The sequence below is a fragment of the Staurois parvus genome, unplaced genomic scaffold, assembly GCF_062004578.1.
Source record: "Staurois parvus isolate SC_StPar_1 unplaced genomic scaffold, SC_StPar_1.0 ptg000172l, whole genome shotgun sequence".
NCBI lineage: Eukaryota > Metazoa > Chordata > Amphibia > Anura > Ranidae > Staurois > Staurois parvus.
The window spans coordinates 12,178,704-12,193,015 of record NW_028317968.1 but is presented as its reverse complement, the minus strand read 5'-3'; the positions used below and the strand labels follow the sequence as shown (position 1 = coordinate 12,193,015).

Sequence of the window (14,312 nt, the reverse complement as noted above, 5' to 3'; positions counted from 1 at the left end):
TGGGTCTCTGCTTCCTCATTGGCTGAGACAGCAAGCGGGAGCCATTGGATGTTGGCTGGAACCAAACAGAATCAGCAAGGGAGAATGTCACCAGCACATCGGTGACATCACATGCCTGGTGAAGGGATCCTGTGAGACTCTGAAACGTTGCCTTGCTGTAACTATATGATTGTTCATTAAAATGTTTGGACCCATATTGGTGATCCTCGGTGTTCTGGTGACATTCTCCCTTTCGTGTGTGAATGGACACACGGAGCAGCAGGTGCCCCCAAAGCAAGCTGCTTGCTGTGGGGGCAACTGATAGACAGGAGAAGCCAGGAGAGCCTGCGGAGGACCCGAGAAGCGGAGGATCCAGGCTGCTCTGTACAAAACCACTGCACATAGCAAGTAAGTATAGATATGTTTTTTTTTTTTAAATATCATTGGATTCAGGTGTCCCAATCACCTCCATGGCCACAGGTGTATAAAATCAAGCACCTAGGCATGCAGACTGCTTCTACAAACATTTGTGAAAGAATGGGTCGCTCTCAGGAGATCAGTGAATTCAAGTGTGGTACCGTGATTTGTTACCATCTGTGCAATAAGTCCATCCGTGAAATTTCCCTGCTACTAAATATTTCACGGTCAACTGGTGGTATTATAAAAGTAGAAACAACTGGGAACAACAGCAACTCAGTCACGAAGTGGTAGACCACGTCAAATGACAGAGTGGGGTCAGCACATGCTGAAGCGTACAGTGCGCAGAAGTTGCCAACTGTCTGCAGAGTCAATAGCGCAAGACGTCCAAACTTTGTGTGGCTTTCATATTAGCACAACAGTGCGTAGAGAGCTTCATGGAATGGGTTTCCATAGCCGAGCAGCTGCATCCAAGCCTTACATCACCAAGTGCAAAGCAAAGCATCGGATGCAGTGGTGTAAAGCATGCAGCCACTGGACTCTAGAGCAGTGGAGATGTGTTCTCTGGAGTGACAAATCATGCTTCTCTGTCTGGAAATTCGACTGACGTGTCTGGGTTTGGCAGTTCCCAGGAGAATGGTACTTGCGTGACTCCACTGTGCCAAGTGTGAAGTTTGGTGGAGGTGGGATTATGGTGTGGGGTTGCTTCTCAGGGCTTGGGCTTGGCCCCTTAGTTCCAGTGAAGGGAACTCTTAAGGTGTCAGCATACCAAGACATTTTGGACAATTTCAAGCTGCCAACTTTGTGGGAACAGTTTGGGGATGGCCCCTTCCTGTTCCAACATGCGCAGTGCACAAAGCAAGGTCCATAAAGATATGGATGAGCGAGTCTGGGGTGGAGGAACTTGACTGGCCTGCACAGAGTCCTGACCTCAACCTACAAACAGAACACCTTTGGGACGAATTAGAGCGGAGACTGTAAGCCAGACCTTCTCATCTGACATCAGTGCCTGACTTCACAAATGTGCTTCTGGAAGAATGGTCAAACATTCCCATAGACACACTCCTAAACCTTGTGGACAGCCTTCCCAGAAGAGTTGAAGCTGTTATAGCTGCAAAGGGTGGGCCAACTCAATATAGAAACCTACAGACTAAGACTGGGATGCCATTAAAGTTCATGTGTGTGTAATGGCAGGTGGCTCAATACTTTTGGCAATATAGTGTATCTGGAAAAGCTTCCCGACTGCCCGCAATGTACTGCGGCCAGACGGCAGCTACAGGAAAAGCAATGTACAGGTACATTGCTCTGGCTGTACATGGAGAAAATCACAGCACCCTGTACCATGTGAGCAGCTCCAGCCAATCACAGATCACTATCTTGAGCTGTCAAAAACCTAACTCATTCATGACAATTAATGAATGATTTAGGTTCATGACAGCAAGCTTTGCATGAGAAATAATCTTTATTATATATAAAAAAAAAAACTATGGTAACATTGTACTATTCTGATAAAAGTATTTAAAAAAAAGTAAAATAATAAATGTTAAAAAAATAAAACAAAAATACCATTAAAATGTTTTCCAGAAGATTTCTATCAGTTGATTGTGGGACAAGGTAATTTATAGGCACATCAATACATCATCGCCCACCCAAATAAGGGACTCCCCCCCCCCCCGCTTTAAGGGCAGAGGAGATATCTACTAGAGCCCAATAGGCCCCAGATTTCTCAGAAAAGAATACCTGTCACTACCTATAAGTACTAGACCTCCTGCGTAAATATAAATTGGTGACCTGTAAAGACTTTTAAAGCATCATCTATCGATATTATAATGTACTTTGTCACTATTGCATGGGCATGCGCAATTTTAAACCATGTTATGTTTGATATCAATTTATTTGCTGTAACATCATCTTTTATATGTTATTATTATTATTATACAGTATTTATAAAGCGCCAATAGTTCACTCAGCGCTGTACATTACAAAGGGGGACAGAACATGTGACAGAACAATACCAATACAATGCAAAACATGAGGGGATTGAGGGTCCTGCTCTTTCAAGCTTACAATCTAGGAGGGAGGGGATAGTGGTACAGGAGGAGATAGCTGTGGGGGATGGAGTGGTAGGAAGAGTGGAGGAGGTCGGCAAGTTAGCAGGGGGTGGGGTAGGCTTCCCTGAAGAGATGGGTTTTCAGGGTGCGCCTAAAGGAGAGGAGAGTAGGTGATAATCTGATGGGTTGGGGCAGGGAGTTCCAGAGGATGGGTGACACCCTGGAGAAGTCCTGGAGGAGGAGACCAGGGAACTAAAGAGAAGGAGGTCTTGTGAGGAGCGGAGTGTGCGTGCTGGGCGGTACTTGGATATTAGGTCAGTGATGTAGTTCAGGGCAGTATGGTGGACAGCTTTGTACGTCAGTGTTAGGATTTTGAATTTGATCCGTTGCGTAATCGGAAGCCAGTGGAGGGATTGGCAGAGGGGGGTGGCGGAAACGGAGCGGTTGGAAAGGTGAATGAGTCTGGCAGCCGTATTCAGGATCGACTGAAGCGGGGATAGCCAGCGGCGAGGCAGGCCAGTGAGGAGGGAGTTGCAGTAGTCGAGTCGTGATATGATGAGGGAGTGGATGTTATCACACAATTGGGCAATATATTGTGTTTTAGTGCATTACATTTCTAAAAAGTATACTTTTCCTAAAAGATTTGCGTTTGAAAAATCGCTGCGCAAGTACTGTGATGTAAAACATGTCAACACCCACTATTTTATTCTCCATCTATATTAATATATAATGTTTGGGGGTTCAAAGTAATTTTCTATCAAAAAAATTTTTTTTTTTTAATTTGTGGCAAACAATAAAATGTTCTATGGACCTAATATGCCTCTCTGCAAAATCCTTGGGGTATCTACTTTCTAAAAAGGGGTCATTTGGGGAGGGGGGTGTTGTACTGCCCTGACATTTTTGCACCTCAAGAAATGTGATAGGCAGTCAGAAAGTAAAAGCTTAGTAAATTTATATATATATATATATATATATATATATATATACACACACACATCATAGTTTCTAGACGCTATAACTTTCACGCAAACACACATATATATATATATATATATATATATATATATATATATATATAGACATACATACATACAGTTGTGTTCAAAATAATAGCAGTGTGTTGAAAAAAGTGAATAAAGCTCAAAATCCTTCTAATAGCTTTTATTTCCATACACACAAATGCATTGGGAACACTACACATTCTATTCCAAATCAAAACATGAAGAAAAATATATCAAATTTGTGTTGTTCCTCTAAAAAAATTGAAGAAAAGTGAATATTAGACTGTTCAAAAAAATAGCAGTGTTTGTATTCTTCTTTACAAACTCAAACATTCACTATATAAACTGAAAAATGTTTGAAGATTTTGCTTTCCTTTGAATCACTTAATTAATATTTAGTTGTATAAGCACTGTTTCTGAGAACTGCTGTACATCTGTGTTGTATGGAGTCAACCAACTTCTGGCACCTGTGAACAGGTATTCCAGCCCAGGATGATTGGACTACATTCCACAGTTCTTCTCTATTTCTTGGTTTTGCCTCAGAAACTGCATTTTTGATGTCACCCCACAAGTTTTCTATTGGATTAAGATCCGGGGATTGGGCTGGCCACTCCATAACGTCAATCTTGTTGGTCTGGAACCAAGATGTTGCACGTTTACTGGTGTGTTTGGGGTCATTGTCTTGTTGGAACACCCATTTCAAAGGCATTTCCTCTTCAGCATAAGGCAGCATGACCTCTTCAAGTATTCTGATGTATTCAAACTGATCCATGATCCCTGGTATGCGATAAATAGGCCCAACACCGTAGTATGAGAAACATCCCCATATCATGATGCTTGCGCAACCATGCTTCACTGTCTTCACATTGTACTGTGGCTTGAATTCAGTGTTTGGGGGTCGTCTGACAAACTGTCTCCGGCCACTAGACCCAAAAAGAACAATCTTACTTTCATCAGTCCACAAAATGTTGCGCCATTTCTCTTTAGGCCAGTCAATGTGCTCTTTGGCAAATTCTAACCTCTTCAGCATGTCTTCTTTTCAACAGTGGGACTTTGTGGGGGCTTCTTGCAGATAGCTTGGCTTCACATAGGCGTCTTCTAATTGTAACAGTACTCACAGGTAACTTTAGACCTTCTTTGATCTTCCTGGAGCTGATTGTTGGCTGAGTCCTTGCCATTTTGGCTATTCTTCTATCCATTCGAATGGTAGTTTTTCGCTTTCTTCCACGTCTTTCAGGTTTTGGTTTCCATTTTAAAGCATTTGCGATCATTTTAGCTGAGCAGCCTATCATTTTCTGCACTTCTTTATATGTTTTCCCCTCTCCAATCAACTTTTTAATCAAGGTACACTGTTCTTCTGAACAATGTCTGGAACAATCCATTTACCTCAGAATTGCAGAGAGAAATGCACTGTAACCAGCATGTACAACATTTGCTGCCTTCCTTCCTTAAATAAGGGCAATAATTGCCACCTGTTTTTCAAAGAATGAATGACCTCACTAATAGAACTCCACACTGCTATTATTTTGAACATGCCCCTTTCAATTAGTGATTCAATTACACAGAATCAGCAGCATGCATGTCATGACTGTTGGGTCTGTTGGATTTCTATTACTCTACTACACCTGCTAGTAAATTATTTTCCATGTAGAAATATCATTTCTACCAAAAACAGTGATTGATCAGGTTTGTGATGTCTGACTGCTTTTATTTTGAACACAACTGTATATATATACAGTCATGGCCGAAATTGTTGGCACCCTTGATATTTCTCCAGGAAATCATGTATTTCTCACGAAACGTATTGCATTAACACATGTTTTGCTATACACATGTTTATTCCCTTTGTGTGTATTGGGACAAAACAAAAAAAGGGAGGAAAGAAAGCAAATTCGACATAATGTCACACAAACCTCCAAAAATGGGCTGGACAAAAGTATTGGCACCCTTTCACAACTGCGGATAAATAAGAATGTTACAAGCATGTGATGCTCCTGTAAACTCACCTGGGGCAAGTAACAGGTGTGGGCAATATAGAAATCACACCTGAAAGCAGATAAAAAGGAGAGACGTTCACTTAACCTTTGCATTGTGTGTCTGTCTGTGCCACACTAAGCATGGACAACAGAAAGAGGAGACGAGAACTGTCTGAGGACCTGAGAACCAAAATTGTGGCAAAATATCAACAATCTCAAGGTTACAAGTCCATCTCCAGAGAACTAGATTTGCCTTTGTCCACAGTGCGCAACATTATCAAGAAGTTTGCAACCCATGGCACTGTAGCTAATCTCCCTGGTCGTGGACGGATGAGGAAAATTGATGAAAGATTGCAACGCAGAATAGTCCGGATGGTGGATAAGCAGCCCCAAACATGTTCCAAAGACATTCAAGCTGTCCTGCAGGCTCAGGGAGCATCAGTGTCAGCGCGAACTATCCGTCGACATTTAAATGAAATGAAACGCTATGGCAGGAGACCCAGGAGGACCCCACTGCTGACACAGAGACATAAAAAAGCAAGACTACAGTTTGCCAAAATGTACTTGAGTAAGCCAAAAGCCTTCTGGGAAAACGTCTTGTGGACAGATGAGACCAAGATAGAGCTTTTCGGTAAAGCACATCATTCTACTGTTTACCGAAAACGGAATGAGGCCTACAAAGAACAAAACACAGTACCTACGGTAAAATATGGTGGAGGTTCAATGATGTTTTGGGGTTGTTTTGCTGCCTCTGGCACTGGGTGCCTTGACTGTGTGCAAGGCATCATGAAATCTGAGGATTACCAAAGGATTTTGGGTCGCACTGTAGGGCCCAGTGTCAGAAAGCTGGGTTTGCGTCCAAGATCCTGGGTCTTCCAGCAGGACAATGACCCCAAACATACGTCAAAAAGCACTCAGAAATGGATGGCAAAGAAGCGCTGGAGAGTTCTGAAGTGGCCAGCAATGAGCCCAGATCTAAATCCCATTGAACACCTGTGGAGAGATCTTAAAATTGCTGTTGGGAAAAGGTGTCCTTCCAATAAGAGAGACCTGGAGCTGTTTGCAAAGGAAGAGTGGTCCAAAATTCCGGGTGAGAGGTGTCAGAAGCTTATTGATGGTTATAGGAAGCGACTGATTTCAGTTATGTTTTCCAAAGGGTGTGCAACCAAATATTAAGTTAAGGGTGCCAATACTTTTGTCCAGCCCATTTTTGGGGTTTTGTGTGACATTATGTCATATTTGCTTTTCTGCCTCTGTTTTATATTTGTTCCAATACATACAAAGGGAATAAACATGTGTATAGCAAAACATGTGTTAATGCAATACCTTTTTTGTGTGAAATACTTGATTTTCAGGAAAAATATCAAGGGTGCCAACAATTTCGGCCATGACTGTATATACAGGGTGCAGCAACATAACTTCCTTTTTTCAAAACACAATAAAACCCATTTTATGAATCAGAATTGTTTTTATTGTCTTTAATAATGTAGGTACATATCTAAAGTTCTGTTTTACACAGTTTTGAAAATCATATCAGGTAGGTGATGCCCCCCATTGTCCATACACTGAATAAGTGAATTCAGACCGGTATGTGAACATGTTGGAGGAATTTGTTTTTCCACGACTTGATGAATTGGACTTAGGGGACATTTGGTTCCAACAGGACGGAGCAACGGTTCACACTTCAAGAGCATCAATGGCTGTTTTAACTACCTGCCGACCGCAGATAGCCGAATGACGGCTGCACTGCGGCCGGCCAGTTCTGAGTGGACGTCATATGACGTCCCCCCAGAACGCGCTCTCCTGCGCGCCCCAGGGGGCGCGCACCCAGCGATCTCCGTGATCGCTGTGTCCTACGGACACAGCTGATCACGTGATGTGGTAAAAGGCCAATCACAGCGGGCTTTTACCACGTGATCAGCGGTGTCCAATGACACGCTGATCAGAGGGAAATGCAAGTGCCGGTTCTCGGCTGCACTTTCCTCACGCTGTCAGATCGTGAGGAAAGTACTGCCGAGAACCGGCAGTTGTCACAGCGGGGATCGGCACCGATCATCAGGGCACTGATGATCAGTGCCCTGATGATCGGTGCCCAGCAGTGCCACCCGCAAGTTCCACCCACCTGTGCCCAGCAGTGCGCCCACTAACTCCGCCCACCTGTGCCCAGCAGATCACCCACCTGTGCCCAGCAGTGCACCCACCTGTGCCACTCTGCAGTGTCACACACCTGTGCCCAGCAGTGCCACCCACCTGTGCCCACCAGTGCCACCCACCTGTGCCCACCAGTGCCACCCACCTGTGCTGCCCACCAGTGCCACCCACCAGTGCAGCCCAGCAGTGCTGCCAGTCAGTGCCACCAGTCAGTGCCCAGGGGTTGTGCCAGTCAGTGCCGCCAGTCAGTGCCCAGCAGTGATGCCAGTCAGTGCCGTCTATCAGTACCCATCATCAGTGTCACCTATCGGTGCCGCCTATCAGTGCTTCATATTAGTGCCGCCTATCCGTGACACCTCATTAGTGCTGTCTATCAGTGCCGCCTATCCGTGCCACCTCATTAGTACTGCCTATCAGTGCCCTTTAGTGCTGCCTATCAGTGCCGCCTATCAGTGCCCATCAGTGCTGCCTCATCAACGCACATCAGTGAAGGAGAAAAAATACCTGTTTGAAAAAATTTATAATAGAAACAAAGAAACTTTTTTTTTTCAAATTTTTTTGCACTTTTTTTTATTTATAGCGCAAAAAGTAAATACCACCAAAAGAAAGCTCTATTTGTGAGGAAAAAATGATCAAAATTTCATATGGGTACAATGTTGCATGACCGCGCAATTGTCAATCAAAGTGCGGCAGCGCTGAAAGCTGAAAATTGGCCTGGTAAATAAGGGGGTATAAGTGCCTGGTAGGCAAGTGGTTAAGGGAACACTTCCTGGAGTGCCTCATCTCAATAAGGGGCGATTTGGAGTGGCCAGCCCGCTCCCCCGATTTGGCCCCTTGCGACTTTTTTTTGTGGGGTTTTTTTAAATCCCGTGTTTATGTAAACCGTCCAAGGACCCTACAAGACCTGAAGGCCAACATCTGCGCAGAAATTGCCAACATACCCGCTGCTATGCTGGTAAGGGTCATGAAAAACGCCAGAAATCGGCTTATTCAGTGTATGGACAATGGGGGGCATCACGTACCTGATATGATTTTCAAAACTGTGTAAAACAGAACTTTAGATATGTACCTACATTATTAAAGACAATAAAAACAATTCTGATTCATAAAATGGGTTTTATTGCGTTTTGAAAAAAGGAAGTTATGTTGCTGCACCCTGTATATATATATATATATATATATATATATATTTTTTTTTTTTTTTAACTTTTTTTTTTTAATTCTGCTACATGTCTTTTTTTTAAAGACATGTAGCAGAATACACTTTGGACTAAATGTATGACTAACTGAGCTTATTGGATTATTTTTATAACCAAAAGTGAAAAATATTGGGGGTTTTTTTCAATATTTTTTGTTTATAGCACAAAAAGTAAAAACCACAGAGGTGATCAAATACCACCTAAAAAAAGCTCTATTTGTATGAAAAATAAGGATATAAATTTCATTTGGGTACAGCATTGCACAACCGAGCAATTGCCAGATGAAACAGCATAGTGCCAAAGCAAAATATGGCCTGGTCACAAAAGGGGGTAAATCCTCTGGAGGGCAGGTGGATAACCACGCTATAGTCTAATGACGGCTTCAGCGCGGTTACCTATTCTGGGAGGGAGTCATATGACGTCCTCCCAGAATGTGCCCTCCCATGCACCCCCAGGGGTGTGCACCCAGCCATCTCCATGATCGCTGTATCCTACGGACACAGCTGATCACGTTATAAGGTAAAAGGCAAATCACATCAGCCTTTTACCACGTGATCAGCTGTGTCCAATAACAGCAGATCACGGAGTAAATACAGTTCCCAGTTTTTGGCAGCATTTTCCTCACGCTGTCACAGAGTGAAGGAAGTACTGCTGATAGCAGTCACAGAGGAGATCGGCACTGATGATCAGTTTCCTGATGCAGTGCCACCCAGCAAGGCCCAACATTGCTGAATATCAGTGCAGCATCATCAGTGCCTCCTCATCAATGCGCATCAGTGTTGCCTATTCATGCAGCCTCATCAACGAACATCAGTGTAGATGCATGGCATCAGGACAGGCTTTCCGACACAGCTACTTATAGCCTTCCCAGAGGGAATGTAGCAGGGTGACAATGAGCAAGAACAGAGTGTTGTCACTATAAAAGGAGGTGCCTAAATCAGGAACACCATGGTAGGATTACCTGGTATTTTAATGAAAATTGCAGATCCATGAGCCTTTTACTGATTAGGATGCGATTTCTGCCCGGAGTTGGTCTTTAATTACATTTTGGACATTGCAATGTACGTGAATTATTTTTTTTTCAGAAGTAGTGTTTAAAAAAAAAATAGAAGAAAAGAAATGAAATCTTCGTAATCCATCCCATTTTTATCTCAGATGATAGTATGTCAGAAAAGATTACTTCCAGCCCTGTGGACTGGTCACTATTTCCTGCTCATGATCCCTTTGGTGACCAGTTCACTCACTGCTACTGAAGCGGATTTAAGAGATTCCCACCACTGGGAGTGTTCACACAGGCAGGGATGTAGACACCCAAAAGGAAGACCCTGCCTCAAGAAACCAGGAGACTGGAACATCACATGACCACGGCTTTAAGTTTGATTAGTTTTTTATTTGTTTTTTTTCCTTTGGCAGCGATATTAGCTGGGGGGGGGGGGGGGGGTTTGTTATCCAGAGTTAGGTATTGCATGTGCGGAAAATTAGTTTTAATCACTTAAGGATCAGGCCTATTCTGACACTTCTCTCCTACATGTAGACATCAGGTTTTTTTTGGTTTGTGTTTTTAATAAAAAAATTACTTAGAACCCCCAAACATTATATACAGCGGGTAAAATATGTATTGACTACGTCACCATTTTTCCCGGTAAATAGAAAGGTACTATTAAATTTTCATTTCCTTCTAGATTTGAAGACTGTTTGTGTGGCAGAATGTGCCAAAATCACACCTGAGTGATGCATGCGACTAGTTTCTCCATACCGGAGGCGTCTTGAAGCGGTCATTACCAACAAAGGATTTTGTACCAAGTATTAAATATTAAAGTATTAAATACATTTCAGTTAGCGTGTTCATAACTTTTTCCATGTGTCATTCCATTTTATTACACATACTTTTATTTCTAAACGTAATTGTTTTGGTTTCTTTGTATGTATGGATTGCATGGGCTGTGGGACGACACGTGTTGAAAATTTCATATCAGTAGCACCTTTAGAAATATATTTACCAAGAAAACTGGTGATGTGTTCAATACTTATTTTACCCGCTGTATATTTAGCAGCCATCCTAGAAAATAAAATGGCAGTAGTGGCAATTTTTTTTTGTCACACAGTATATGCACAACGGTTTTTCAAGCTCAATTTTTTAGTATAACATGAAAGATGATCTTATGCCAAGTAAATAGCTACCATGCTTTAAAATTGCAAACGCTCATGGAATGGCGTACTAAAGTACTTAAAAATCTCCATTGGCGACGCTTTAAAATGTTTTTATAGGTTACCAGTTTAGAGTTACAGAGAGGGGTTGGTACTAGAATTATTGCTCTCACTATAATGTTTGCAGATATACCTTGCATGTGTGGTGTGAACACCATTTACATATGTGAGTGTGACCTATGTATGCATTCGCCACTGCGCATGAGCATAGGGGGATGGGAGCATTTAACTTTTTTTTGTATTAGGATTGTTTTTTTATTGTATTACTGTTCTTGCTATCACAAGAAATGTAAACATCCCTTGTGATAAGGCATAACAGGTCATCTTTGTGGAGAAATCTGGGGTCTATAAGACCCCACATCTCCCCTCTACAATGGAACGCATCAGATCAAAAAAAAACAAAACAAAAAACTAATGCTAATACTTTCCCCCTCCCGCAAAAAAAAAAAAAAAAAAAAAAAAAAAAAAGGAAGAAGAGGCATTGTACACATTGCCCAAAAAAAAGGGAGATGTCAAGCCGTTGATCCCCACCTCCGAGGTCTTAGAGCTGAATTGAGGATATCTCTCCTCTGTTCATCTCTATGGACAGCTGCCAGATTTGTTCCTGGGCTTTCTGATGATCCAGCAGCTAATCAACAGCTAGGATCACTTAGCAGAAAGTGGAGCAGCTGTGGAAATTTTTTTATATCAGGGTTATGGCATCCAGCTGCAGCCATAATCCCCATAAGCCTTTTCAACGCCACAACGTCTATTTACCGTTAGGCAGTCCTGAAGTGGTTGGGAAGGAGAAGGGAAAGGAGCTTTGGAAATTTTAGGCCTCGTTCACACATGCATACTATAACACAATCTTTCTGAACATTTTCAATAGAGAGGAACCCTTGAAATAACTTTCCGGTCTCGGGGAACCCCTGCTAAATATTACTATATCTACAACTCATGATACATTAGTGCGATGGTCAGTAGGAAGAATGCTCCTGACACTTGTAATCAATGGGAAGAATTACCTCCTTAACCGCTTCCCAACCGCCATATAGCAAAAGTACTGCTACAGGGCAGCAGGGATGCACATTATATATATTTTACACACATATACATACACGTGATTGGCTCCTTGGCATGTCAATCGCCGACTCTCGGCCCGGACTTGGTGATTGTCAATGGAACTGACGGGAGAGGTCTGTATGTAAACAACACAGATCTCTCCCCTGCCAGGACAAACTGGCTGCTATTTTATTGCTCTGCACAGCAGAGCAATACTAAGCAGCTTGTTTCCCTAGTAAAACACAAACAGCACACATTTAACCCTTCGATCACCCCAGATGTTAACCCCTTCCTGCCCAGCGTCATTAGTACAGTGTCAGTGCTTTTTATTAGCACTGATCACTGTATCAGTGTCACTGAAGATGTCCGTAGCAGTTAGTCAGTTCTCCTCAGTGTCTGAATGCCCACCGCAGTCCCACAATAAGTCGCTGATCGCAGCAATTACTAGTTAAAAAAAAAATTCCTGTACATATTCTGCCATTTGTAGATGATATAAAACTTTCATGTAAACCAATTTACACGTACTGGGATTTGTTTTTAGAAAAGACATGTAGCAGAATACATTTTGGCCTAAATTTATGACAAAATTAGATTTAGATACTTTTTTGGACATGTTTAATAGCAAAAAGTCAAAAATACTATTTTATTATTCAAAATTGTCTGGATTTTTTGTTTACAGTGCAAAAAATCAAAACCGCACAGGTGATCAATACCACTGCAAGAAAACTCCATTTGTGGGAGAAAAAAAAAAAAAGACAAGTTTCATATGTGTACAATGTTGCATGACCGCGCAATTGTCAGTTAAAGTAATGCAGCGCCAAAAATGGCCAGGTCAGGAGAGGCGGGGGGTAAATCCCCTGGGGGGGGGGGCAAATAGTTAAAGATAGCTAAAAGATAACTGGAACTTATCTGAGAGACAGAAATTGCTCATGGGACCCCTAGCAACCTCTGTAGGAACCCTAGGGTCCTATGGAACCTTGGTTGAGAAACCTTGCTATAGCATATGCCAACACAGGGATGCAATCCTTGTGCAGGCAGTCCCATTCATTTCAATTGGGATACTGCGGCTACACAGATCCAAGGTGACAGCTGCATGAGCGCAAGGCCCTAAACATAGACTGTGTCTGAGGTCATGCATTGGCATAGCTGTCAACTTGGGAGCAGCAGCTGTGACCATGCAACCGCTGCATCCCATCTGAAACGAATGGAACCACCTGCATGGGAGGTGCATGGAACACCTGTCCATCCACGTGTGGGTCAACACAACCCTTGTGCGGGCCTATGCCTGTGTGAACAAGGTGCTACTCCTTTCTGGAGTTGGGCTTTGTGACTCGTTCACGTCTGTAATATGACTGTGCAGTTCCAATGGAGTCTGCCTCTTGCCCTAGGACAGGGGGTAGGCAACCTGTTGCTCTCTAGCTGTTGTGGAACTACATTTCCCATGAGGCATTGCAAAGATTACAAAACTGAGTTACAGCTATGACTTACAGAGGCATGATGGAACTTGTAGTCCTGCTGCTCTCAGGTTGCCTACCCCTGCCCTAGGAGCTCAGGTCACCCCAATGGGTCACTTTGCTGTGCGCCAAAACAGGACAAGGAGCGTTCTTGGGCAACGCGTTCTTATATACTATAATGTGTGACGTATTAAGAGCAAAGAAATGAGGGGTGAGGCAACGCACTGCAAAGCCAAGTCAAATCACATGCGTTGCATGGGTGCACTATGGTGTGAATGAGCCCTGACATTTCACATGAGCCCATAGAGACCACTGCACTCTTACTACTTCCGGTGCCCTCACAGGACTAGGAGCCCAGAGGATGATGGGGGCTGTATTGATGACTGGGATGAAGTACTTGCAGTAAGTTAACCCTGACTAGACTACCAGAGAAGCTCTGTGTTTGCTCAGCCTCCAGCATATGGCCGGATCGGGGTCTGTACGCAGTAAGCAGGCTCCAGGCCCCCCCACACACAGGGACAGGGAGGTGCTACTCCGGTCACACTATCCGGGAACAGCACACCATTGACTGGAGGGGGGTCCGAGCTTCCCCCCCCCCCCCCGATCATTCCGTGTATCATCTGGACGCATACACAGCTCCTGCTCACACCATCCTTTATACACACACGCTGCCTTCCCTGATCTCTCTGCCTGGCCCCGGACCGCCGTCCATATCCCAAATCTTACCTTCTTAGGCTCCGTACTGGCCGAGAGTCTAGACTGCAGCTTCTCTACAACTTCCACCACGGATTCCGCCATCTTTAGTACTGGCAGGCAAGCACACCGGAAGTTACAT

The 14,312-nt window shown here is 43.4% G+C and overlaps 1 protein-coding gene across 1 annotated transcript in view; it reads right to left on the bottom strand.

Moving 5' to 3' along the window:
- ELOA (elongin A) overlaps positions 1–14,312 on the bottom strand; it is a 67,038-nt gene extending 52,726 nt beyond the window's left edge. Inside the window, exon 1 of the mRNA XM_089676694.1 lies at positions 14,204–14,312. Coding sequence (XP_089532820.1) covers positions 14,204–14,275 — 72 coding nt within the window. The 5' untranslated portion in view covers positions 14,276–14,312. The remainder of the gene's footprint in view (positions 1–14,203) is intronic.